The sequence below is a fragment of the Elaeis guineensis genome, chromosome 10, assembly GCF_000442705.2.
Source record: "Elaeis guineensis isolate ETL-2024a chromosome 10, EG11, whole genome shotgun sequence".
Taxonomy (NCBI): Eukaryota; Viridiplantae; Streptophyta; class Magnoliopsida; order Arecales; family Arecaceae; genus Elaeis; species Elaeis guineensis.
In genome coordinates this window covers 18,992,426-19,018,819 of record NC_026002.2, presented here as the reverse complement: position 1 = coordinate 19,018,819, position 26,394 = coordinate 18,992,426, and the positions used below count along the sequence as shown (strand labels likewise).

At 36.3% G+C, this 26,394-nt stretch overlaps 1 protein-coding gene across 10 annotated transcripts in view; it reads right to left on the bottom strand.

The window, feature by feature from the left end:
* Window positions 1-3,412: 3,412 nt before the first annotated feature.
* Window positions 3,413-26,394, bottom strand: part of LOC105052844 (AT-hook motif nuclear-localized protein 1) — a 32,543-nt gene continuing 9,561 nt past the window's right edge. For 8 of the 10 annotated variants that reach the window (XM_073244899.1, XM_073244895.1, XM_073244892.1 and 5 more), the window contains 3 exons: window positions 5,039-5,167; window positions 4,494-4,652; window positions 3,413-3,809 (listed from right to left, as the gene is read on the bottom strand). In XM_073244899.1, coding sequence (XP_073101000.1) covers window positions 3,645-3,809; window positions 4,494-4,652; window positions 5,039-5,167 — 453 coding nt within the window. In that variant the 3' untranslated portion in view covers window positions 3,413-3,644. The remainder of the gene's footprint in view (window positions 3,810-4,493; window positions 4,653-5,038; window positions 5,168-26,394) is intronic. The other 2 variants (XM_073244901.1, XM_073244900.1) reach the window with 1 other exon arrangement.

The window sequence follows — 26,394 nt, the reverse complement described above, 5'->3', positions numbered from 1 at the left end:
TTCCTCTTCGCCGGATCTGTTAATCTGTTTAGCCAATCCACGAGTAGTGAAGCGCGATATGGCTATATTTGCATATATGGCTTCGCTTATTTGTTAGCTAGAAATTAGAGAATTTTTCAAGCTAACCCTATGTCAGCTACACATCTTCTTCGGTTATGCCTTTGCTTCTGTAATGATCATTTATGTGCCTCATCTTTCAATACTGAAGTGGCATTCCAGTTAAGAAACTGGGGTCATCATAAGCTGTGCATGCAGCTATCATCTCCACAATTAATATCATGGACTCCCCCTCCCTTAGGAATGCTCACTTTAAATTTTGATGGTTCACTTCAGTCACTGATGATAGAGCTGCTGGAGGCTTCATTATCCGGAATAATGAAGGTGCTACGCTGGTGATTGGTGGCAAGCTTCTTCCTCATTCATCTGTACCTTTTGCAGAATTTATTGGAGTTTGGATGGGAATTGAATATCTTATCTCCCATTTTCTTACTCGGCACATATGGATCCAGCGCGACTCTTCAGTTGTTGTTATTTCCTGGCTTAAAAATCTTCAGTATAATAAATTGAATCATTCCCCATGGATGCAAGACGTTGAACTCTGATTTGATAGTTTTCAATCTATAAAAATCTCACATATCTGTCGGGAAGGGAACCAAGCAGCTGATTGGGCTGCCTCTTTTACTTTGTCAGGAGATTTTTTTCTTTAATTCTAATCTCTTGCACCAATATCCTGATCTACTTCGAATTCTGAAGGCTGATGCTTATCCGATTGCGTTTTCAAGACATGGCCTGTAGAATTCAAAAAAAGATTTCTCTTTCTTTCAAATGCACAGATTTTTTCAGCTGGATGTGTGTTTATTGGTACTTGGGGGTATTAACTTGCTGTCTTTTATCTAAATTACTCCTTAGTACTGCTCATCTTCGCGTTGCTGGGTCTTCTATTGGAAAGGAAGTTGTTCGCCGATGTCCTCCGTATCATTGCAATATTAGGGAATCTGGTTGCCTTTTTTTGTCTATTGGATTTTTGTTTCAGGAATTTTATGCATGTTTAGCAGGCTGGGGAGCATTAATTTTGGAGGAGTCATAGTGTTTCACCTCTTGTTTTCGTCATGGTTGCCTTGGTCTTTTCTTGATTTGCTGGTATGGTGGTTCTGTTGGAATGATGATGATGCTGACTCATTCTGCTTATCATGGTAAGTGTGGGCCTTTTGATCCCATAAAGAGTGACACATCCCTTACTCTGCTCCTCTTCATGAATGTCAGGCTGGAAAATGGGGATCACTGGTTGTGCTTCTCTTATAATGTCAGCTCTGAATTCCTTGAAGGATGGTTTCCTTTAATCTTCAGGGTCTTTTTCAATGGTTTCTAATGCTCCTATATGTTTGATTTATGTTGGATGTCGGTTTTGCTGTTTGGCACACTTTTTTGGATAGGATCTATTCACTCTTATTTCTTTCAGTTGGTGTGGGAACTCAAATCTACTAGGCTATCATTGTTGGTTCTCAGGACTTTTGCTTTAACTTTGGACAGCTGTTTTATCTCCTTGTATATGAGAATGGTTGTTGCATCAGCTACACCTCAGCTGCTGGTTGGGACATGGGTCCTACCTGCTACTATCCCACTTCATTTTTGCTGGGACCGAAGGAAGAAATCTGACTTATTTCTCTCAACGGATGGGTTGATTCTTTTATACTTTTTTGAGCATTCGCATTTTTATGAGCTTTCAGCTTCATCAAAGAAGCAGATTTCAACTATTCTATTCTTTTATACTAGTTTTGATGATTTTCTGCTCCGATTCCTCTTCTGGTGTGCCAGAGAGTTTTGGCCCGGGTATTGCAACATGTTGTGGCCACTGTTTATTCAACTGCTTTCTATTAGTGCCATATTGTACTATGATGATATCTTCTTGTGCCATTCTTATACTATCAGCTTTGAGTTCCTGGGCATCACACCCATTACAATCAGTTGTCTATCCATCTGGAGAATTTCTGCTTTGAATTATTACTTATGTATGAAGATTGATGGACTGCTCTTTTATGGTTTTAATTGCTTTTCAGAATTGCTGGGAGAAACTGTGGTTTTGCTGTTGCAGGTGGAATCAGGTGGTTTACTTTTCCATGGTTGGCCTCATCTTAACTATCTGGTGAATTTGAAACAAGATTTTTTGTTATTACAGGGTTTAACTGACCTCAGGATCATTTTGCGGTACACTAGTGTTACAGTTCAATTTTGGGAGTATATCATAATTTTGGTGCTTGTCCTTTTATCTGAGTCTTTTGTAATTATCTCAGTCTTTTGTTTGCTATGTATATTTTAAACTTTTGTTATTTGGGTACAGTTTAATTAATGACAGGTTTTATTCAAAAAAAAAGGGGGGGGGGGGGAGGGGAATAGATGAAGGCCATGAAAAGGAAAAACACGGTGATATTTAACATATAAACGTTTGCACAACATCTTTGGATCTTTATAACCAACATCCTGCTAAAAATTCAAAAACGAGTTACATGAATCTCTCAAACTCACATGACACCAAGATTAGGGATCCCACTGCACTAACGGCTGAAGTTACATTTTGAGGAGGAAAAACAGAAGCAACATAAATGTAAGTGCAACGACAGATTGCAAAGGTATCAGCATTAGATTGCTTCAACAGCTTGTTCAGTGTTCCTATTAAGTGGGCTTGCAGGATTGCCAGAAGATTCATTGTTTCAACTCTGATTCTTTATCCCAGATAGAACAAAGTATTGTTTTAAGTCATTATTAGAAAACCATCAGTGCAATAGTTCAAGTTCAGAAGGCACTACTTATAAAATATCATCTGAAAAACCTATAGTTCGAAACACCAAGGTGAAACATTGACAGATGCCTACTCCCAAGTAAACATTAGACTATGACATGGGTTTCTTTCATCCAGCACCACCATACAAAAGTTTACAGCAGATAAATCATCAATTAGTATCATAGGCAAAATTTTTGACCAAATTTTATTAAAAAAAAAAAAAACTGACTCAAGATGAGTTACATAGAGAAGTAAAAAGAGAGATTTAAGGTGTTAATTTAGTTATTCAGGTGAAGACGTCATCAGACAACTGATATATGACCTGCAGGTGGTTACAAGACTCAGGAAAAGGTGGTGAATCGTTCTTCTCATGAGCAGTAATGACAAATGAGTTCTGAGACTCTCTCTCTACCTTTTAACCATTCCGTAACATAATGAGTAACTCATCTCTTGCATATACCAAACTTCATTGCGCATAAATAAAGAACAGACACTTAACGGGTCTATATGGGATAACATGGATAGAGGTCTTGACAAATTGGGGAGCACAGCTAGAGATCTTTGCATACCAATGCCAATATGCAAGTCCAATCAACATTAGTTTCTAATACCTTTTTTGTTTTATATATCAGATCCACCAATGTTACAGATGCTGATTTTATGTGAATTTGGTTGAAATTCAATCAAATGCCCGACAGTGATATTGATAGTTTAAAAGGCATCTATTCTTAGAGAATGGTAAAAGAAAGGTGATGAAAGAAAGACAGCCAGAAAATTAAACAAGGTTACAGGAAAAGCTGGATTGAAAGAACAAATACGACAAAAAACTCTACCAGCAATCTCCATTGCATTTATAGCCAGCCATCTAATTACTGTTCCAAGTGGCAATGTTTGCAAACACTGGACTCTTAGGGCTTCCCAAAAGATCACTTGATGTGCCTTGTGATGATGGATTACGGGCTCCTATGGCTTCACCTGGTGCAACGTCCGACACTTCTCTGTTTTTGGCAATAAAACTACCCAAGACCACCTGCAATGAGCAATTGACAGTTGTAAAACACTGAGAATAGGAACCTGCTAGAGGAAGAGTAAGCGGGTAATACATAAATAACATATTGTAAAAGATTGTCAACACATTGAAACACCAAAACTAAAAGAAAGAATTGATTTTTATTTAGTATCATTATAGCATGTATGATAATGTATCAGTTTGAAATCATATCCTTTCAAACAGCCCCAGAGAAACACATTATTCAAAACATAAGTATTAACTTCATGGACCAGATGAGAGAAAGCTCATGTTCCAGCAATAATTTAAGATATACAGGGAGGAATTAAAGAAATTATTTTAAATGACATAATTTAAAATTTAACCAGGATTTTCTGAATTAACAATTCAGAAAAGGGAAACAGACTAACTTGCTAATAACTATTCATCCAATGAGGGCTGCATGAAACATGCATATCTCAGAAAAAGTAATTATAATCACCAGTTTTAAGCGGATAAAAGATGTGTACGTTAACTTGTAAGGAACATTCTCATTCTGTAAATCTTTAAAAACGTGATATAGCATCAAACATCTACCTATATTACCATGCAATTATCCATTAATAATATATACTGAAAATTGAAGGGTTATGTGAAGAAAATAGTTCCAACCCAATCAGTAACGGTTTTATGGAATTCCACACCACAAAATGAATAAAGAATGACCTGCACAGGAGATGCTGCTGTCATGAGTCCAGGCACACCACCTAGAACGCGGCCATCAAGGAAAGCAAGTGAAACACTTAGCCCTCCTGTTCGGCTGCACTGGTCCCTGCTCTCTGATGGCAGAGAATTGCCAGAAAGTGACAGAATTTCAAAATGACCCTGTGTATTAATCACAAAAGCATTAATATTTAATACAAGTAAAAAAAAAAAAAACACCTCTAAATTTATCGGTATACCAAAGGTAAAAATTCAACTTTATTCACCAGTAGTAAAAAGTTGTGGAACACTAGAATGATGAATGTTTATGAGACTTTATCATCTAGCTATATACAAAACATCAAATTTTTAGTATCTCTGTAATACATGAAACATAACCAAATCACAACCATCAAGCCTTGTATCAACTATATGGGGTGAAGATCAAATGAACAAAGATAAGTAGAAGAGGGACAGCAGATGACTTGAATACTAAACAATGGGTGTTTCTAAGATTGCACACAGGAAATTAATTTTCGACATATCAGTTGCAATTCCAAATCACAAACCTCATAAGTTGTCTCAGAAGAGGTCATTGCCTGTTGGAAGGTCACTTTAGAAATAACACCACATGCAGAAAGAATACAAACAGCACGTGATCCTTGTTGTAAGAAAGTCATAATTTTTGATACAACATCCTGAAACCAAAAAAAAAACAAAAAATTCATATTAGTTACTTGTTAATGTTTGCAGATCTCTTTTAAGACAAGGGAAAAAAGGAGGAAGAAGAAGACGAAGAAGAAGAAGAACAAGAGGAGGACGAGGAAGAGGTTAGCAGATGATTTTATAGACCTGAAATTCAGCATTAAGCTCAACCCGCAAAAAAAGCTTGGTCCCATCTAAATGATGTGGTGTTGACACATGGATCAGACGATTCAAAACAGTATCCACAACTTCAAGATCAGAATCCAATTGGAGGAACTGATCTCCTGAATAGAGCAACCTCTCTACATACCATGATGCCATCAGCATGGATAGATGGATCAATTAGAGGCGGATCCTTTCAGCATATATAAAGTGAAAGGGGAAGAGTTTTCTGATGCACATACACAGACAGACAAGTAATGAGACATGCACACATGCGCACACATGCACGCACCCATGCAAGAGAGAGAGAGAGAGAGAGATCGCCCAAAAGACTTCTCGATTATGGTTGATGAATTTGTACCACAGTCTAGGGGTAATTTAGTGCAGCACCACAAAAAAAGACCGTATAAATAGGTCTCTCAATTACAAGCAATCATTTAAGAAGGCAAAATTTTCTTTGCAGACCACTGGATCGGCCTAAATAAAGGGGTTGCCAAAATGGCTTCATGGCACCCTTATTACAATATCAAAACATATAAAAGCCAATGGATCATGGTTGTTATAAATATTTCATGATCATTATAAAGATGTTATATGATGGTAATAGCATAATATCTTTTATATGTACCATTATTTAGCAAATTGAATTGCAATAATACATGTCAATTGTTCAATATAAAACCCCATAACTACATTCTAGATCCATTTATTTTTTTTTTTGCACATCAATTTAGAATATATACACATATGCATCTCACAGTTTCTTTTCTTTCCAGAACTTAATAAGGGAGTTCTACCGGCAATAATGAACAAAATCAATCTTAATATGAACAGGATCATTATCTAAAACAAGATTCACTGAACTGGTACTATAGGGCATCCTGGCAGGTGAGCAGTTCAGCATGGTACGGACACATAATGTGCCATTCCAGGACATTTCAAACTTCTTTTTATTATTTTCAAATTTCCAAATGAAGTCAGCTAATGGTTTGCCGAGTTCACCAAAGGAAAGTCGGTATAAGGTTTGCTGACTTCAATTCGAAATTTAGAAATAAAAAAGGGTTTTAGAATAGAGGACCGCGATTGCGATCCTCTGCTTCGTTCCCTTTCTCTCCTGTTCCACAGAGGACAGCACTGTGGTTGATCTTCTCTTTCTCTCTTCCCCCCTCTTGGTGATAGAAGAGGGCAATCGGCCTAGCAAACCGAATAGGACACTTGAACCATGCTGGTAACTTAATGGGAAACTTGAACTATTACCAATGACTAGTTCTTCATTACCTAGATTAAAATAACTACTTAAAATAGTGATACATTATATTTATCGAGAAATGCAAAATGATATGGACATGAGTTTGGTGGATACATCCTTACCTTGATGAAATAACTGGAATTCTTGGTGGACATTAGTTTTAAAACTCTTTATTTGGAAATCTTCAACTTGTCACTATTTGTATTTATTTATGCCATGTTTGATTCACACCCAAAAAAAAAAAATCAGAATGGGAAATTATAATGGAACAGAAACGGAAGACATGGAAATAGAATGAGAATCACCACACCAGTTCCATTGTGTGGGATGAAATGAAAGGAATGCAAGGGAATAGAATCTCCATTCCATTCTATTATTTACTTAGCCAATTATATTTCAGAATAAAAGCAAATATTTAACACTTATTTGAGCATACTCTTGAGCCTTGATCAAGGAATACAAGAAAATTTTAAAATAATGAGCACTATATAACGTTGGAAGCCTCTTGTTATATTATATATGCATAATTTCATTGTTCATCCAAAAAAATATTTTTCTTAAATGCAAATGTAAATATTTATTCTTATTTTACACCATAAATGCTGCTAATTTAACATACCACATATATCATTCCAATTATAGCATGCATGCTGTTAATCATTCATGCTAAAAGTATCCATCATTCTCATTCTTCTACAAATGGCCAGTCATCCCCTTCAAGAGTGGAATCACAACTCCCCCATTTAATGGAATGACAATTCCAAACGAAATATTACTCCATTATTTGTGGTGCCAACTAGATTGGAGCCAAATCCAGATTACCATTCCACTCCAGCCTTCATTCCATAAACCAAACATGGCATTAGTTTTAGTTGTATTAAGTCTTATAGGAGTTAGGCATTAGGTGTACAAATCAGATTACTGTCTCTCTATAATTCGGTGCTCTACTTCAGGTATGTTAACTTACCACTAGAACCCAAAAGTTTAGGTTTTTAGGTAAGAGCTCAACAATGTATATCATGCCTTAACACCCTCCCTCATGTGCAGCATGGACGAAGCATGTGAAGGCATGAACAAGTCAAGAATGACTCAACACTCAAAGAATAATCAAGAATGAAACAAGATAAGAAAAGGCTCAAGAAAATAGAAGGGCAAAATTAGCTTTAATGACATTCAAACATATCACTTTGGGCTCTGATACCATGTTAAATTACCACTAGACCTCAAAAAGCTTAACATGTTAAAGAAGCGGTCAACAATGTATATTGGGCCAGGCCTTAACAAGGAAATCTTCTTTCTTCTACTAACCCACATCAATATCAGTATAATGTAGTCCTCCTTTAGGAAAACTAGGTATAGAATAAGATCCATATCCAGGGAAGGACATGGATATGGCATTGGTTTCAATAAATTTATAAGGTGTAGCATAGCTGAGGATTCTAAGGGTCATAGGTAGCACACATTGTTCCTATCCAATAGATCGTGATTGGATTTGAAACATATTTTTGAAAAAAAATGGATAACATTTGAAAATTCAGAAATAAGAAGCCGGTAGAACCACAGGAGGGTAAGTATGCCCCAAAATAGGTGTCTGTAGTAGAAGATAGAATTGCTGATGCCCCAAAAGCCTCAGATATTATCATCCTAATCTACATTTGGCCTCTAGTCTTCAGTCTGCATGAGGCTCCAACTGAAGAAGCGAGGCTTGCAGCAAGTTCTTCACATAGATCATGGCATCTCACCAATAAAAGAAATAAGAAAGAAAAATTCATTTAATTTTTTCATTACTTGTATGAATATGAAAGGTATATGAGGCATTTATAGGTGTTTAAGAGACCCAAAGCCCTTGGAATTTGTGTAACCTTTAGACCTCATATAGGATTTAAATTATACAAAAGGAGGCTAACAATCCAAGTGTGTGCTCTTAAGCCACATTCGAAGAATGACAATCCTGTTATATACTGCCCATATTGTGGCATGTACCATGTCCTACCATGCAGTATTAGCAAATCATGAGTATAAAGGGCGTATGACAATACATATCATAAAAATACATGACCCTTAACACCCCAATACTACTGTATTTCAAACTTTGCTCTCAGTCTCAGGCAATGGTAAACCCAAAGGACAAACATGTATTGAGTATATGATGAATCAAACACACGGAAGTTAGGCATCTCTTCCAACTTTAACTCCAGTTGGACTTTTGACTCTTGGATTCACCCATGGCTTCGATCTATCATCAATATGTCCAACATCAGGTTTGAAGGCATCAGTTCATTCATATGCTAATCAAAGAGCCAGATAAACTTCAAGTCTTCAATGATGGTTGCACATCCAACTTATGTCACAATGTACATTCTTCCTTTTTTCCTAAATTAACATAAATTTCCTTTAGTTATCATCTTCCTCCTGTGAATCACATAAACCCTGTTCTCTCATCTCAAATCTACAATTATTATTACCTTCATAAAAATTAGACCCCAAGATCTGTTTTACACAAAGTGGTACTAACACGATAGTTTCTGCAAATTGCCAATTACAGCACAACTAGGATAAATAGTAGAATAGAGGCATTGTATATAAGAGACAAACCCAAAACATCCAATGGAAGAAGAAGAGAGGCACTATATGTATGAGACAAACCCAAGCCCTGGAATAAAGGAACAATGAGATCAAGTTGAAAAATGAAAGAAGGTCCTAATTCTACAAATTATATCTCTGATGACCTGAAAGTAAAGATATCTCAACATCCATAGGATGATAGGAGTATTCAATAAAGATCAAGAATTTAGAGGTCCACAAGATGATTATCTTGGAATCTAGAAAAGCAAACATAGAGCTCATGATGATGAATTAGAAAGATTAAATAATCTAAGCAAGGTCCATAAGGTCAGTACTAGGTATACCATGCCAAACTAGTAAGGAATCAGTCCATGGCATGCTCCTTAAACCAAGGGGTACCAGATAAGCATGCCCTATATATTGACACTTGGTGTGCTTGTATCATTTGGTTGTTGATACAAATACAAGTCTCAATAGTCGATACCTAAAACCATGAACCAAATTTTCATCTTTAGAGGCATGTTTCAGTACTTTAAGAGACAAACATTTTTCCTATAATGAAGATTTCATTCTAGTAGTATGATAATATGTTCTTGGTGTTATATTTGACAAGCTAGTTTGCTACAACCAGAGCTTGATCGACAGTAGTAAATCAATGGTCATGATTGATTATCACCATGAGTTAGTAACCTAATATTGCACTATTGACCTCAAAGTCTTTAAAATCCAATGGTGGAGAATAACCATAACTATAAACATAAACATCTACCCTTTTCCCAGCCATCTGGGTCTGGCTTTATGGATCCTCATATGCCAAGTATTCCTATTTTGGACCATAGCTAATGTTATGGCATACTTATATCTTTCTTTACAAGCTCCATCCAGGCTAGCTAAGGACGTCCTGATGCAGTATATCATTTGATGCCACATCCTGCTATCACGCGTAATCGAGGAGAAAATCATGGCCAATGGTTTGTTATATGGTTAAGATTTAATGTCAAGTAGAGTCCAAGATTAGTTCTCAATAAAGGGTCTTTAGTTCACTTTGGTTGATCTTTTTATTCTTTTTTTTTTTGGCTGGCCTGGAAATTAAAATAAGAAAGTGTTCTTACTGTTCACATTGTATTGTAACATGAACAGTGATTGCTAGTGTCAGGATGATTAGGAGGACTCTCTTTGGGATCAAATTAGAGATCATTGTTGTTATATGAACAATGATCTTTACCATATCATATTTGGTATACACGTGGTGCTGGTAGGTAACATGCATGATATAGGAGACTACAACTCTATTGCCATGCGTGCGAGTTCTATCAATGGTATTGGCTGGTCTTGAATCCATATATGTTGCATCAAGATCACTCTAGTACTTCTAGCTTGTATACTGCTTCTCACTTTTGACATGTACAAATCATCTTATTTACCATTTGCTTCTACTCAAGGTGGATTGGGTCTCTTCCCCTTTGATTTCTTTAACCATTTCACATTGAACAAGAAACTATATTTGCCTCCCATATTACACTTAAATATAACCTTCCCATGATCAAGGATTCCGATCCCAGCGGGACATCCCATGGGACACCAGGACAGAGTACTCTCCTATATGTCAGGGCAGGCCGTCTCGCTAGCATCCCAACATCCCGATCAAGATGTCTTGGGATATTCTTTGTCCTAAGTGTCAGGACGGGATAGGACGGCAGTGCATCCCGTTCCATAAGAAAATGGGGACAGCTCCATCCCACGGATTTAAAATCTTTCCTATGATAGTTGCAAAGTGTAAACAACATTTAAATATCATTAATGTGTAAATTGATCCATCTTTAAAAAATGAATAGTTATATGAGCATGTCAATTGCAAAATTGCAAATCGTTTTACATACTCTTTTGTCAATTGGAGCAAACTGGGTTCAACCAAAAACATAGGCCCCACCAAGGTAAAATTTTGGGCTAATGTTAACTAAAATCAAGCCATGCTCTTGCACTTGAAGAGAGGGGATAGGAGAGGGAGAGAGAGCCTAGAAGTGTTTTATAGGAGTGCAAGGAGGTAGGCATTTTGGTTTTGAAAATGGCATTGGAGTTCTATCGACAATGAGTTGTTGTCAAATGGCAACATATCCTATTGTGAAGTTGGGAACTAATAAGTCAAGGATAAGGTCAATACATAAAGGTGAAGGGGCAAGCACTGCACACATGCAATAACCATAGTGATGTTGCCTTTGTCATTAATAGGTCATCATGGTAAAGGAGAATGAGGGCAACATGGAGAGAGAGAGAGGGAGGGGAAGAGGAATCCAGATGAGACCATGACAATTGTCTCAGGAGAGTTTTTAAGGGAGATAGTGGTACTATTTCAAATTCGTTCCAAGATCTAGGTCCTATGTTTTGAACTGGCCTTTTATCTTTATTATTGAGGGGATCATTTTTATGTTAATTTCTATTTGTCCATATAAATCTTCTAGAAAAAATATGGCGGGCATTTCTTTGGTTGCATGAGAACTACAAAAAAATAAGATAGATCACCAAACATGTCTGTTGTGGTTCTAATAATATGGAGGGCACTAATAGTACCACATCGGTTGTGAGTCAAGGGAGACTCGCGCTTATCAAGAGAAGATCATCCTTCCCATGTGAGGCATCTTTTGAGGGGCAAAACGTGAGGCCCATAGGCCAGAGCGGACAATACCTCACGTGTCGGGCCAAACACCTATCCACAACAATTGTGCGCCAAGAAGAGGTCGAGGTCCGTCTCAGTTCTTTGGGGCTGAGGTCTGCCTCGACAACTGTGGGCTCCTCGGACTGTACACATCAGAGTCTCCCTTGATAAAGGCTCTGTTGTGGTTCTAATAATGTGGAGGGCACCAATAGTCCTACATCGATTGTGAGTTAAGGGAGACCCGTGCTTATAAGGAGGAGATCATCCTTCCACGTGAGGCACTTTTAAAGGGCAAAACCGTGAGGCCCATGGATCAAACGGATAATACCTCACATGTTAGGCCAAGCCCTAGTCCACAACAATGCCAAATAGCGTTACAGCCTTACAGGTTTTATGGGAAGTCTCACTGTTGCCTAAGCTTGCCTATAGATTCAGTACATAGAGTTAACAACTTGACATCAAGTTATAAGCTAGATACAGAATCTGCTCAATCCTTCCAATATCTTTTTTAATGAGCTCTAGCTGCTATACTTTATAGCTGACCCCTTATTGGAGTAGAAAAGGTAGGGGTCATGGTTGTCATGAATCTTATAGGAGTAATGCCCAGGTTCCAATTTCCAAGTAAAAGATGTTTTTCAATTTGTTTTATATTAAGACTATTCTTTGGTAAGTTCTAATGGCATTCTATTTATATAATAATAAATCTTAAATCATTTTTTAGTTTCCTTTTATTTCTACAGACAATAAGAGTATTGGATACTTAAATCTCCTTCGAAAATTTAAAAAGAAAAGAACCCTTTCTCTCATTAGTTTCAAAAAAAGATCCCACTGCATGAACTTATTGTTTTTAAATGTCATTGCATGATGTAATTCTCACATTTGACTTTTTTAATCCAGTTCAACCTCTTGAACATAGCCTCGCAAAATTCCTCTCTCTTCTCCCTTCTCTTTTCTCATATCTTATCTCATTCCAATCAATCTTCATGTAAATTAGATCACCAAATTTGATCGACATCGAAGAAATAAGATTCACTGGCAATGTATTCCATACCAGCCAGTACACCCCATATCGAACTGAACCGGTAGAGAACCAATCCAATTTGGGCCGAAATTTCAAAAAATCATCCGAACCGCACTGAATCAGTCGGTTCAGTATGGTTCACGTGCAAACCACCCGAGATCGGACAGTATGGCTTGATTCGGCTCGATTTACGCTCGAATCGAGCCGTATTGACCACGTGGGGGAGTGGGAGTCCTATTGGTTAGGGGGGCTACGACCACCATTATTGGTGCCTTGGTTGCTTGGCTCTACCTTTCGGAAGAAAGGCAAAGATGTAGAGAGCCAGAAGCTCTCAGACTTCGACGATGGATGCGATCGAAGCCCAAAAAAAAGAAAAAAAATTTCAAAATTTTTTTACAACTTGAGGAGACGACATATTTCAATCGAAAGTAAGATAATTCATCATTCTATCACTATATATTTTTTATTTTTCATCTTTTTTGGCTAAAAAACATAAGATGTAGAAAAATAAGAGAAAATCATGTCAAAATTTATGATTTTGGCATGATTTCATTATATATTGTAATCATTAGATGATCTACACGATTACACTAAAATCATTAATTTTTGTTAATTATTTTTTTCAAATATATATTTTTGCAATAAAAATTATTTAAAAAATTAATTTCAAAAAAAATTATAAAATCAAAATATTGTTTAGGACGATTCAAGCTATTTTCAGTATAAATTTTATGTTTGATTGTGAAGATTTGGATACATGATATGCATAGTAGCCTAGGATTGATTTTAAATAAAATAAAAAAATAAATAGCATCTAATGCATATTAATGGACTTAGAAAAATATATGTAGCATCCATGATATGTTTCTACTTGAATCTAACCTCAAATATTTTTTTAATTTTTAAAATTTAAAAATAATTTTAAATTATTTAAATAATAAAAAATATATAAGTATGTAATCAATTAAAAAAATATGTAAAATTGATAATATATTTTAGCTAATTCAAAAGTATTATTTGAAGCACATAACATTTTTTTTAAATTTATGAGATTTAAAATTATTATTAAAAATTTAAAAATTTATATATAAATAAAAATTATAAGAAATTAGAAATATGAAACATATTAATCAGATGTATTTTTTGAAGTTAAAAAAAAAATTATGATAAAAAAATATAATATTTTTGATAATTATTAAACTATCGTGTTTTGTTAAACTTGCAGAAATGAGTAAAAAGGAGCCAGAGCGTGACATTGGCTAGAAGCATGGTGAGATGCTCTCGGCTCGGTACTATTAGAGATGCAAATGGTACAGCATAAAATTCAAAGAGGAGGAGTGACTAGGTTGAAGCAGTATTTGAATGGTGGTTATCCTGATGTGGCTATATATCGAAAATGTCTATAAAAGATCTGACAGCTTATGAAAAAATATTCGCTGATTCTAAAGCAGTGAAAGAGAGGACAAAATAGAAAAGGACAGAGATGGATCGTCGAGACGGAGAGCCACCTTCTTATCATTCTAAAGAGTCAGAGGCCTCCACTCCAGATGATGAGAAGACAGATTAAGACTGCCATTCAAACGAGTCTGGATGATCAGTATCAATTAGAGAAGATGGTCAGGTAAAGAAGTGATTTGGACCATCATTCTATGAATGAAATTTGACTCTGCGACTGCTAGGGGAGAGTCCGAATTCAAGAGACCATCTTTGTCAGGAAGCCAGTCAGTAAAGATAGGCATAGTATTTCATCGATATTGAAAACTTTTGACACTAAGAGGAGGTCCTATAAAGACATTCCAATAAAAGCCACCATCCATGATTTGAATCCACAGACTTTTTTCAGTAAAATTCAAAGCAGCAGAGAGTTGACATTATATTGAAGAAGGATAAGAAGAAGGATATATGACGAGCTATTGAATCATGATTTCATTTCAACCATACTCCAATGAATGCAGCGGACAGTACTTACTATCGGTCTGCCATTTCAACCATATAGGTTGTCGGCCCCGATGTAGATCCTCCAGCACCTAAAGATATCTATGGTTAGCTTTTTGACAACAATAAGAAAGATTTGAAAAGATGAATTTCTTCTTATAAGAATAAATGGCCCATATACGAACTGACGGTGATGTGTGATGGTTGGATCGAACTTGCTAGACAGAGTATCATCAATTTTTTGACATATTGTAATGAAAAAATATTTTTTCATAAGTCAGTTGATGCTTCCGATAGGGTGCACGATGCCGCATACATCCTTGGATAGATGGAGATAATTAATTCAGTAGGAGAGCAGAATATCGTGCAGGTCATCACAATAATAAGCCGCAAAATAAGACCACTGGCAAGTTGCTGATGGAGAAGCGACCATATATTTACTACATACCATATGCTGCACATTGCATGACTTCATGCAGGAGCGGACCACACCAACTTTTGCAGAGGGCCAAGAGAATATAAAAATAAATAATATTAATAAATAATTAAAATTAATTTAAATAATTTTTTTCATAAACATTATGTGAATTGAACTCGATGTTCTTTTATAGAACTAAATTCATCAATAATAAAATCTACTGTAAAATTTTCAGTTGTCTCCTTCTCGATGTAAGTGACTAAATAATCGGAAAGAAAATCTAATTTCAAGCTTCAATAATTTTTAAATATTTTATGTATAAAATTTAATTTTTAAATACATAAATATGTATATAAAAATAAATTCGGAGATAAGAGAAAACTTACCGTTGATCCGATCTAAAATTCTATGACCTTCACAGTCTAATCCCTAGATCCGATGTTTGTCCGAAGATAAAGGCTCTAGAACAAATGGATAATAAATTTTATTAATTCTTAATTTAGGATAAATTAAGATGAATTAGAAAAATTTCAATCTGGCTCGAGTTTAGGTTTAGATTTGGGTTAGATCCACATTATCATGATTGATCTAGACTCAATCAGGTTAGGTCTAGTCAATGGGTTGACTCAAAATAAAAGGATTGAGTCAGTTCACCCATAATTAATCTCTCTCTAACTCTCTCTCTCTCTCTTATCCTCTTCCCTGATCGAACCCATGGTCGGTTGGGGTTCCTAAGGAGGCAACCAAGGTGGGGTTCCAGTGGTAAGGTAGCCAAGCGACTGATGACGGTGGCGGCACAGCGACGGCCAGATACGACGGTCCGAACGACGATGACAGGGGTCCCAAAAATAAAAGAAGAAAGAAAAGGAAAAGGAATATCTCACCGAAAAAGAAGAGGAAGAAGGCAAGCTCACCGGAGACAATGGCGGTAGTGATGACAGCAGCTGTTGGTGCAAATTTCGGTGGTATCTCCCACGAAGACTTCTGAAATAGGGTTGACAGGTTTAGAAAAGAGGGATAGGGTTTTTAGAGAAATGGAGAGCTTCGACGAGACCGTCCGACGGTCGTCGGAGACGGTCACTCCTCAGATAAGGCTCGATCTCGTTCTTTTCAAGATTTTAAATCCCATGGAACAAGATTGTCCCGATTTTCTCATGAAATGTGATGCATCGCCGTCCCACCCCGTCCCGACACTTGGGACAAAGGATGTCCCAAAAATCTCATCGGGATATTGGGATGCCAGCGGAACGGCCTGTCCCAACATATGAGATGGTACCCCATCCCGATGTCCCACGAGACGTTCTGGGGCATTCCGTTGGGATTTGAATCCCTGATCCTTCCCCACCGGTGCACGTCTCCTATCGAAACCCTCAAGATCCTTATCCTTTCCTCAATTTTCTATGGCCATGGATAAACAGGGGATTCAGTGCCCTTTTTTTTTGGTACAAGAGATACGGTACTGTTTGAATCAAATACGACCTCTTCCCTGATCCCTCACCCTGCGTCTCTCTTCTCTTCTTTTTTTTTCATTCGGTTCCGGTGAAGTCGGCAAGGAGATCAATCCTCAAATTTGTTTCCTTTTAAAAGATTCTCCAAGCTTAAATACAGCTAATACTAGTCAAATTTGGGGGGGAACACCTATATATGCAAAATTTTGCCTAAAAAAACTAACCTACGTATAAAAGGTTGGAAAAGTTGAGGGGGGCCAAGGTCCCCTGCCCCCCCAACAGTCCGCCTCTGACTTCATGTTGATGGATATTGGAAGCTTCGTAGAGTGCAGCAGGCAGTGGACTCACCCAGTCTATTACTAGATTTATTTACAATCATACATGGATCCTGTCATTGATGCAGAAATATACTAGGAGAGAGATCTTGAGACCGGATGTCACACAGTTTGCAACAAACTACGTAGCACTTGATAGCCTTCTGCAGAAGAAAATAGCTTTACGTCAGATGTTTGTCAGTGCCGAGTGACAAGAAAGCATATATGCCAGGGCCGACACTGATGGAAGTCACGTGGAGAACTTGATGACCAATCAATAATTCTAGCAATGGGATGATAAGATAGTGAAGATCATCAAGCCATTATATGAGGTACTTCGCATCGTGGACAGTGAAAGATATCCCCAGATAAGCTTCTTGTATCACATGATGGAGAGGATAAAGAAACAGATCTGTGAAATAGATCCGAAATATGTCCAAAAATACATCGACATCATTGAGCACCGTTGGGGCTATCAGATGGATAGAGATTTGCATCTAGCCGGTAAGCATGAATTCAAAAATCATCTGAAAATTTTTTTTTTCTTTTACTTGTATAAGTCTACTTCATCATTTATGAAATTTATTTTTAGCTTACTATTTGAATCCGAAGTTCCAGTACACCATACCTAGGATAGATATGAACAATAAACTTTTCACTGCTCTCCATAATGTAATATATAAGATGGTGTCCAATTCAGAAATCGCATCTATGTGTCTGCAAGAGATATGTTAGGTCAATTAAGATGTGAGCATTTAACTTAATTCGATCTGCAATCAATAATATATTTATTAAATTAATAAATATATTTTTCACAGATGAAACAGTTTAAGAAAAGACAAATAGCTTTGGAGTCTCATCGACTGCCTAAGCAAAAAAATAAATTCAGATAAATTACATATCAATACTGAGGACTTTTTGATATTACATGCCTGCTAATTTTAAGAAATCTAATATGTAATTTTGTTTAATATTCTTGCAGCTAAATGGTGGATTTATTTTGGACAGTCTGCACAAAATTTGAAAAGTGTGACCATTCACATTCTCTTCCAGACGGTCTCCTCCAGTGAGTTTGAGCGCAATTGATTGACTTTCACTCTTATCCACACCAAATAGAGAAACCGTCACTACAAGAAAATAGTGATTTTGTGATCGATTTTGCGACAAATTTTTCGGTTAAAATTTATGATTCATTTTGCGATCAAAATTTTTTGCGATCGATTATTAAAAAAAATTAATATATCAATCAAAAAATATCGGTAGCAAAATCGATTGCAAAATTAAAATTTTACGACCAATTTTGTGATTGATTATAAAAAAATTAATATAGCAATCGAAAAAATCGATTGCAAAATCTGTTGCAAAATTAAAATTTCACAACCAATTTTGCAATCGAAAAGCTAAATATAAAAATAAATTTACAAAATATTTTTTTATAGATTTGCAACCGCAAATTCGATCGCAACAATTTTCAATTATTTAACTTGATTTTTAAATAATTTAGTGATCAATTTTTTGGTTGCAAAATGGATTTACCATTTTGCAATCGAAAAATCCGTTGCAAGGCTTTCATTGTTTTATTTTTATTAAAAATTTTGCGATCGAAAAATCAGACGCAAAATTCTTACTTGTTTTTTAATCTATAGATAAGTTTGTGATCGATTTTTCAGTCACAAATTTTTTTAATATTTTACAACCAAAAAATTGATGATAAAAATATTTCAATTATTTTTTAATTTAAATATATTTACGATCAATTTTTTAATTATAAAATATTAAAAAAATTTACAATCGAAAAATTGGTTGCAAAATACTTGAATTATTTTTTAATCTACAAATAAGTTTACGATCGATTTTTTGATCATAAATTTTTTTAATATTTTGCAATAAAAAATTGATCATAAAATATTTTAATTATTTTTTTAATTTAAATATATTTTTGATTGATTTTTTAGTTACAAAATATTAAAAAATTTATGATCAAAAAACGATCGCAAAATACTTGAATTATTTTTTTAATTTATAAATAATTTTATGATCGATTTTTTGATCGCAAAATTAATATTTTACGATCGAAAAATCAATCGAAAACTTATTTATAAATTAAAAAATAATTCAAAAATTTTACGATCGATTTTTGGATCACAAAATTTTTTAATATTTTACAATCGAAAAATCGATTGCAAATATATTTTGCAATCGAAAAATCGATTGCAAATATATTTTGCAATCGAATATAATTTTTTTCTATTTTTCTCTGAATATGATATAATTTTAAAATTTAAAGTTCATCTTCACCATTCATTATCTAAATAATTCATTAGAGTATCGTTACAAAAATCGCCTCGATCCAATAGCCTTAGCTATGTCGATCAATAAAATTTATTTCGACAACGATGAATGACCGCATGATGATTTGATAGATAGAGACCATCGATGGATCCGAAAATTTACAACAATGATTTTGATGATATTTGTAGCACACTATCAAAATTTACTTCAATCAGACATTATTATCATGGTCAACTTAGCAAGGAATGATTTAGGCTATTAAATAAAAAATGAATGATTAAAAGGTCAAAAGATGTCCGATTATAAGTAATTTTTTAGATAAATATCTTTGCTACTACTTTGATCGTTTGTATGATGGTGATCGTAAATTCAAACCGCACATATATAAATCATTTACGTTAAGCAGATCTCATAAAAGTACAAATATAATTACCTAAGTACTTTAAGAATGAATATCAAGAGACAGTTTAGGATGATTCATATACATGCGGTTTGAATTTTACGATTACCATCGTACAAATAATCGAAATAGTAGCAAAGATCATTTATCTAAAAAATCATCTTATAATCGGATGCCGTTTGACCTTTTGATCATTCATTTTTCATTTAACGATCCAAATCATTCCGTGCTAAATTGACCATGATAATGATGTCCGATTGAAATAAAATTTTGATAGCATGCTATAAATATCATCGAGATCATCATTGTAAATTTTTGGATCCATCGATGATCTCTATCTATCAGATTATCATGCGATCATTCGTGGCCATCGAAATTGAATTTTATTGATCGATATAGCTAGGACTATCGGATTGAGACGATCTTTTATGACAATACTCTAACAATAATTATCTAGATCACGAATGATGAAGATGAATTTAATTTTAAAATTATACCATATTCAGAGAAAAATATAAAAAAATTATATTCGTTTGCAAAATATATTTACAATCAATTTTTTGGTTGCAAAATATTAAAAAATTTACGAACAAAAATCGATCATAAAATTCTTGAATTATTTTTTTAATCTATAAATAAGTTTACGATCGATTTTTCAATCGCAAGATATTAATTTTGCAACTAAAAAATCGATTGCAAAACTATTTATAGATTAAAAAAATAATTCAAGTATTTTACGATGGATTTTTGATCGTAGATTTTTTTAATATTTTACAACCAAAAAATCAATCACAAATATATTTAAATTAAAAAATTATTAAAATATTTTGCAATAGATTTTTTGGTTGTAAAATTTAAAAAAAATTATGATCAAAAAATCGATCGTAACTTATTTATACATTAAAAAATAGCTCAAAAATTTTGCGATCGATTTTTCGATTGCAAAATTTATTATTTACGAAATATTAAAAAAAATTATGATCGAAAAATCGATCATAAAATTCTTGAATTATTTTTTTAATCTATAAATAAGTTTGCGATCGATTTTTTGATCGTAAAATATTAATTTTACGATTGAAAAATCGATCGCAAAATTTTTGAATTATTTTTATTCTATAATTAAGTTTGTGATCGATTTTTCAGTCATAAATTTTTTTTAATATTTTACAACCAAAAAATCGATCGTAGATTTGAATTTTGAAAATAAATTAATTGGCACTACCATTTCTTCTTTATAACCTGCCTTCTTCCCTTCCCTCCCCAGCCTTTTCCCCTCTTCTCCTTCCCAACACCCGAAGCCCCTCTTCCCCTCCTCGATGACCGCTCGCGATGGCCTCCCCTCATCAGCCCGCCCGCGACGGCACCCCCTCCCCTCCCTGACGACCACCCGCGACGGCCTCCCCTCCCCTCTGGCCTCCCCTCGCCGGCCCACCTGCAATGGCCCCCCTCCCCTCCCCGACGCCCGAACCCCCTCTTCCCCTCCGTGGCCCGCCACGATGGCCCTCCCCTCCGTGATGACCACCCGCAACGGCCTCCCCTCATCGATCAGCCCGCAACGGCCCCCCTCCCCTCCCCAACGACCGCCCGCAACGACCTCCCCTCGCTGGCCTGCCCACGATGGCCTCCCCTCCCCTCCGGCCTCCCCTCATCGCCCCGCCTGCAATGGCCCCCTCTCCCCTCGTCGGCCCGCCCACAACGGGCTCCTTCCCCTCCCCAACACCCGAACCCCCTCTTCCCCTCCCCGGCCCACCCGCGAAGGCCCCCTCCCCTCCCTGGCGACCGCCCGCAACGACCTCCCCTCGTCGACCCACCCGCGACGGCCTCCCCTTGTCGTGAGCCATAAGAAATCGGTCGCTAGTCCACACCTCGCTCCATGGACCGTGCTAGCCGAATTTTATTTAAATAATAATATAAAAACTAAAATATATAAAAATAAAATAATAAAATTAAAATATAAAATTAAAATTTTACAATCGATTTTAAAAATTAAAATATTATAAAAAATAAATTACGACTGATTTTACGATCGATTTTTAATTAAAAATTTTAAAAATAATTAACGATTGATTTTATAAATAAAAAATATTTTAACAAAATTAGCCATCAAATTTGCAATCGATAAATTAATTTCAAAAAATAAAAATATTTTATGATCGATTTTACAATCGCTTTATTAATAAAAAATTTAAAAATAATTAGCGACTGATTTTGCGATCAATTTATTAATAAAAAATATTTTAATAAATTTAACAACCGATTTTGTAAATGATTTTATTAATAAAAAAATTCAAAAATAATTAGCAATCAATTTTATTAGTAGTAAAAAATATTTTAACAAAATAAGTGATTGATTTTGCGACTGATATATTAATTAAAAAAATTAAAAATAATTATCAATCGATTTTGTAATCGATTTTATTAATAAAAAAATTTAAAAATAATTAGCGATTGATTTTGCGATCGATTTATTAATAAAAAATATTTTAATAAATTTAGCGATCGATTTTGTTATCGATTTTAGCGACCAATTTTGCAACTGATTTTAAAAAATAAAATATTATAAAAATTAATTTATTTTTTATTTTTCGATTGCTATATCAATCACAAAGTTTTGCAATCGATTTAAATCGGTCTTAAAGTTTTGCAATCAGAATCTTTGCCATCGATTAAAATCGATCGCAAAATAAATTAACAATCGATTTTTACTGTTTTGCAATCGATTTTTCGATCGCTAGATCCCTATTTTCTTGTAGTGCGTCTAACACAAAAGTGCATCAATGATCTTGTATATGTGCATTATAATTTGAGATTGAGACTAAAATGCATACAGAATGAAGTACAGTTGAAGTACATAGATCCAACGATAAATGATTATGCCATTGATGACAAGGATCCAATGATTAGATGGTTTGCAAGCCAGTAATAGGAGCCGAAACTTGATGAACTGGGATCTCCTCCATGACTAGCCAATTGGTAGCTAGAGAGATCAGGATCGATCCAAGACAGTAGGCAGATATAAATATTCTACATAAGGTCCCAGCTGATCAGCCACAGCCTGAGGGATCATAGGGGAGTCATTCATCACATGACTCCATGTCCGAGACATCCTTCCCGATGTATGAGCGAGAAATGTCGAGGCCGATCATCTCAAGCAGGAAGAAGATATCCATCCTCTCAGATCCAACAAAGTCAGTCACAGAGGGGCACGGGGGGCTCGAAAAGATATTTTCTGAAGAGACAGTTGCAGCATCCTCGAAAGTACAAGAGTCAGCTGATTCAGATTCGAAGACAAGTGGCAGCGAGAGTGATGATAGTAGTCATAGATCTGATGATCAGAGAGGGACTGAAGGATATGAGACCACTATTTATGAGATGCTGCCGCAGGCTAGTATTCGATTCACCGATGAATTCCAATTTACCCATGCCATACAAGATAGGAACCACGGTGCACAAGCCGATAGACCTCACAAGGATATATTTCATATAAGCGACGGTCTTCCAAAAGTCATCCAGCACATGATGCAGCTGCAAATGACATTTCACTGGAGTAGAATCCATGGATGTATCTGAATCATCCTTACATTATGGATCCTATCACCCGCAGGCAGCTTATGATCTATATGAATATGGTTATCCAAGATATCGTCTTCCAGTGGTTACCATCCTATGCAATCCGGAGCATCTTACAGATCGAATTTTACTGCTCGCATATTTGGATGGACCTCTCCACAATCATATCATCATCCCGAAGATACCTTCAGAGTCAGAATTTGAGCGAGAGATCTAAGATGTCTTACAATCCAGAGAGGATACCTTATAGGATGAATATTCAGAAATACGATGCTACTTGTTAGAGGGATGGCCTGATGTTTTTCGGAGTATGCGGAGGATCCGAATATCTACAAGCGTCACAAACACTCAACGAGAGATTAGATCAGTAAAGATCTTGAGGTTAGTATATTTTTTTTGTAATTTATAAGTTTATACTTTAAATATATTTAATTCATTATTTTAGACTTCTTTTTTGAATAATAAAATTATTATATAAAATAAATAAATATTATTTTGGATATAAAGTAATTTAAAAATTAATAAAAAAATTATTTGAAATCAAAATCAACTGAAAAAAATTAAAAAAATAAAATTTGTGGCATATCGATATCAAATCAATACGCCACACCATACCGACGCTCGGTATGGTACAATACCCGATACCATACCATACCGATCAAGAACCGGTATGGGTCTCAGTATCGATTCCTGAAATCTTGTTCACTGGCTTGCCCAACAGTTCAAATAGAAAATCATTTACTATGTCATACTAACATAACAACACTTAATAATAATAAAATGCGACAAGCAAAACAAGAAAAGGCATTTGTTGTTTTATGAAATCATAATTATATTATATTTTTATCATCATCATCATCTAGGCCTTTTTTCCATCAAAATGGATAATTATAATGTGCAGAATTATAAGTTGAGAAGGATTTTTGGATGGATCGAGTAAATTTTTATAACAAGTTGCCAACCTGACATCGACTCCAAGAATCAGTGTTGAATTCATAGCAGGGGGAAAACTATAGACAAGAGTATATAGCTAACAAATTTTTTAATAATTCAACCATCTTGATTTTTATCATTTTGTTTTTCAAATCTATCTTTATAAAAATTGCCTAACTAATCCTGCTTTCACATGACTCCTAGACTCATCTTAATGCAACTTCTACTAGTTGTCCAAGCAATAAGAACTACTGATGGCCCGCTCATGCCTAAGGGCCCATTCAGGTTTGAGAAGTTCTAGATCATGGGATCTGGTTAGAGAGGTATAGAGGATGCGATCCGTCGAGATTGGCAGTACCATATGTCAAGAGATTGAAACTTGCCAGACACACTCCTCCGATGGAACAGGCTTGAGGTTGGTGACATCTTCAAATGGATTGAGGGGGTAAAGGCGGACATTGCACAGCTACAAAAGAGACAGGATCAGGAGGGGGCCTTCAAGAGCCTGACTTGAGGGAGCTTCGCAACAAGCTCTCAGTGCACCATTCTTTCCGAGACAGCAAGAGACACTATAGAGGCAAAAGTCAAAGGTGCAGTGGATTAGGGAGGGTGATAGAAACATCAAATTCTTTCATCAGTCCACTATAATCCGAAGGTCGGCCAATCGTATCAGACAACTAAAGGAGCGATGGTAGAGTAGCGGATGTAGTAAGGAGATCAGGGGGTACATCTTTCAGTTCTTCAGATCACGACGGACAATGCCTTTGGATGAGGATACCCCCTTTCAGGAAGCCCAATCTGTGACCTGTCTCTGATCAGGAGAATGAGGTCCTGACTTGCTCGATGTCTGCTGAAGAGGTGCGGGGGGGGGCCTCTGGTCTCTTAGGGAAGATAAGGCCCTAAGATAGGATGGGTCCCCCCTCTTCTTCTGTCGGTATTGTCCTATTGTCCGGAGGAGGTGGTGGAGGTTATGAAGATGGTCTTCAATTCCAGAGGTATCGTGAAAGAAGACTCTGATCGCTCTCACATCCCGATGCATCTACTCTAAGGCACTTCAGACCGATCAGCTTTTACACCACTCTACAAAGTGTGTTGGAATTTTGGTCGGGCAACTAAAGCTAATTGTCCCTCATCTGATCAGTTCGAAGCAGGATGCTTTTGTCAGCAACCGATGCATCGCTGACAATGTCTTGCTCGCTCAGGAGTTTATGCATGATTTGCAGCGAGCCCCCCCCACTGAAGTCTTATGACGATCAAACTGGACATAAAGCAAGCATATGACTAGATGAGCTGGCAGTTCTTGCATCGGATGCTTCAGGACTCGATTTTCAAGATAGGTGAATCGGTTGGATCATGAACTGTGTGGAGCATCCGAATTTTGCCATTCTGATCAATCGTGCCCTGACAGAGTTTTTCACTCGATGGTTAGGCTACGCCAAGGTTGTCCTTTTTTTTCTTACCTATTTATCTTATGTGCTAATGCTCTCTCCTGGGCATTGAGGGTGCGATTTAGGATAGGAGCTGGAGCTCGACTGGCCTGCCCCCGGGGTCCAGCCTCTCTCGCACCTCCTTTTTGCAGATGACTGCCTTCTGATTAGTCGGACCTCGGTTCGAAATGCCAGGGGCTTTGCATCTATCATCGGATCATCGAGGCCTACTATCAGGCTTCGGGCTAGCTGGTGAACCTATAAAAGTCTACGATGATCTTCAGTCCCAAGATGAAGATCTAGATGAAGAGGCAATTTGAACTGGCTGGGCATCTAGAAGCAGATCGAGGTCCTGATCTATATAGGGGTTCCTATCACTAGTCGGCATCTTCAGAGGACTGATTGTAAGCCTATGGAGCAGCGGGTCCCGGATCGCCTCGAGGGCTAGCAAGCCAACACTCTTTCTATGATGGGTAAGACGATGCTTGTGAGATCGATCTTGAGTTCCATACTAGTCTACCTCTTGGCAAATACGATTATGCCAAGCTCTTGCCTCAAATCGTTGGAGAAGCTATTTCGGAATTTCTTTTGGGGCTCAAGGCACGATAGTTGTAGGCTCCACTAGCTGCTCTGGGATATGGTTTACCAATCTGTGAAGGATGGAGGACTTAGGATTCGGTCTTTTTTCGTCGGAGGGAGGCTTCGATCACCAGGCATGCCACCAGATTCCTCATCCAGCTAGATTGTTTGAGCAAGGTGATGAGGGCTCGATATGGGACATAAAGTCAAGGGTCCGAGGTTCAAACTATTCAGAGTTGCTCTTTCATCTGGAA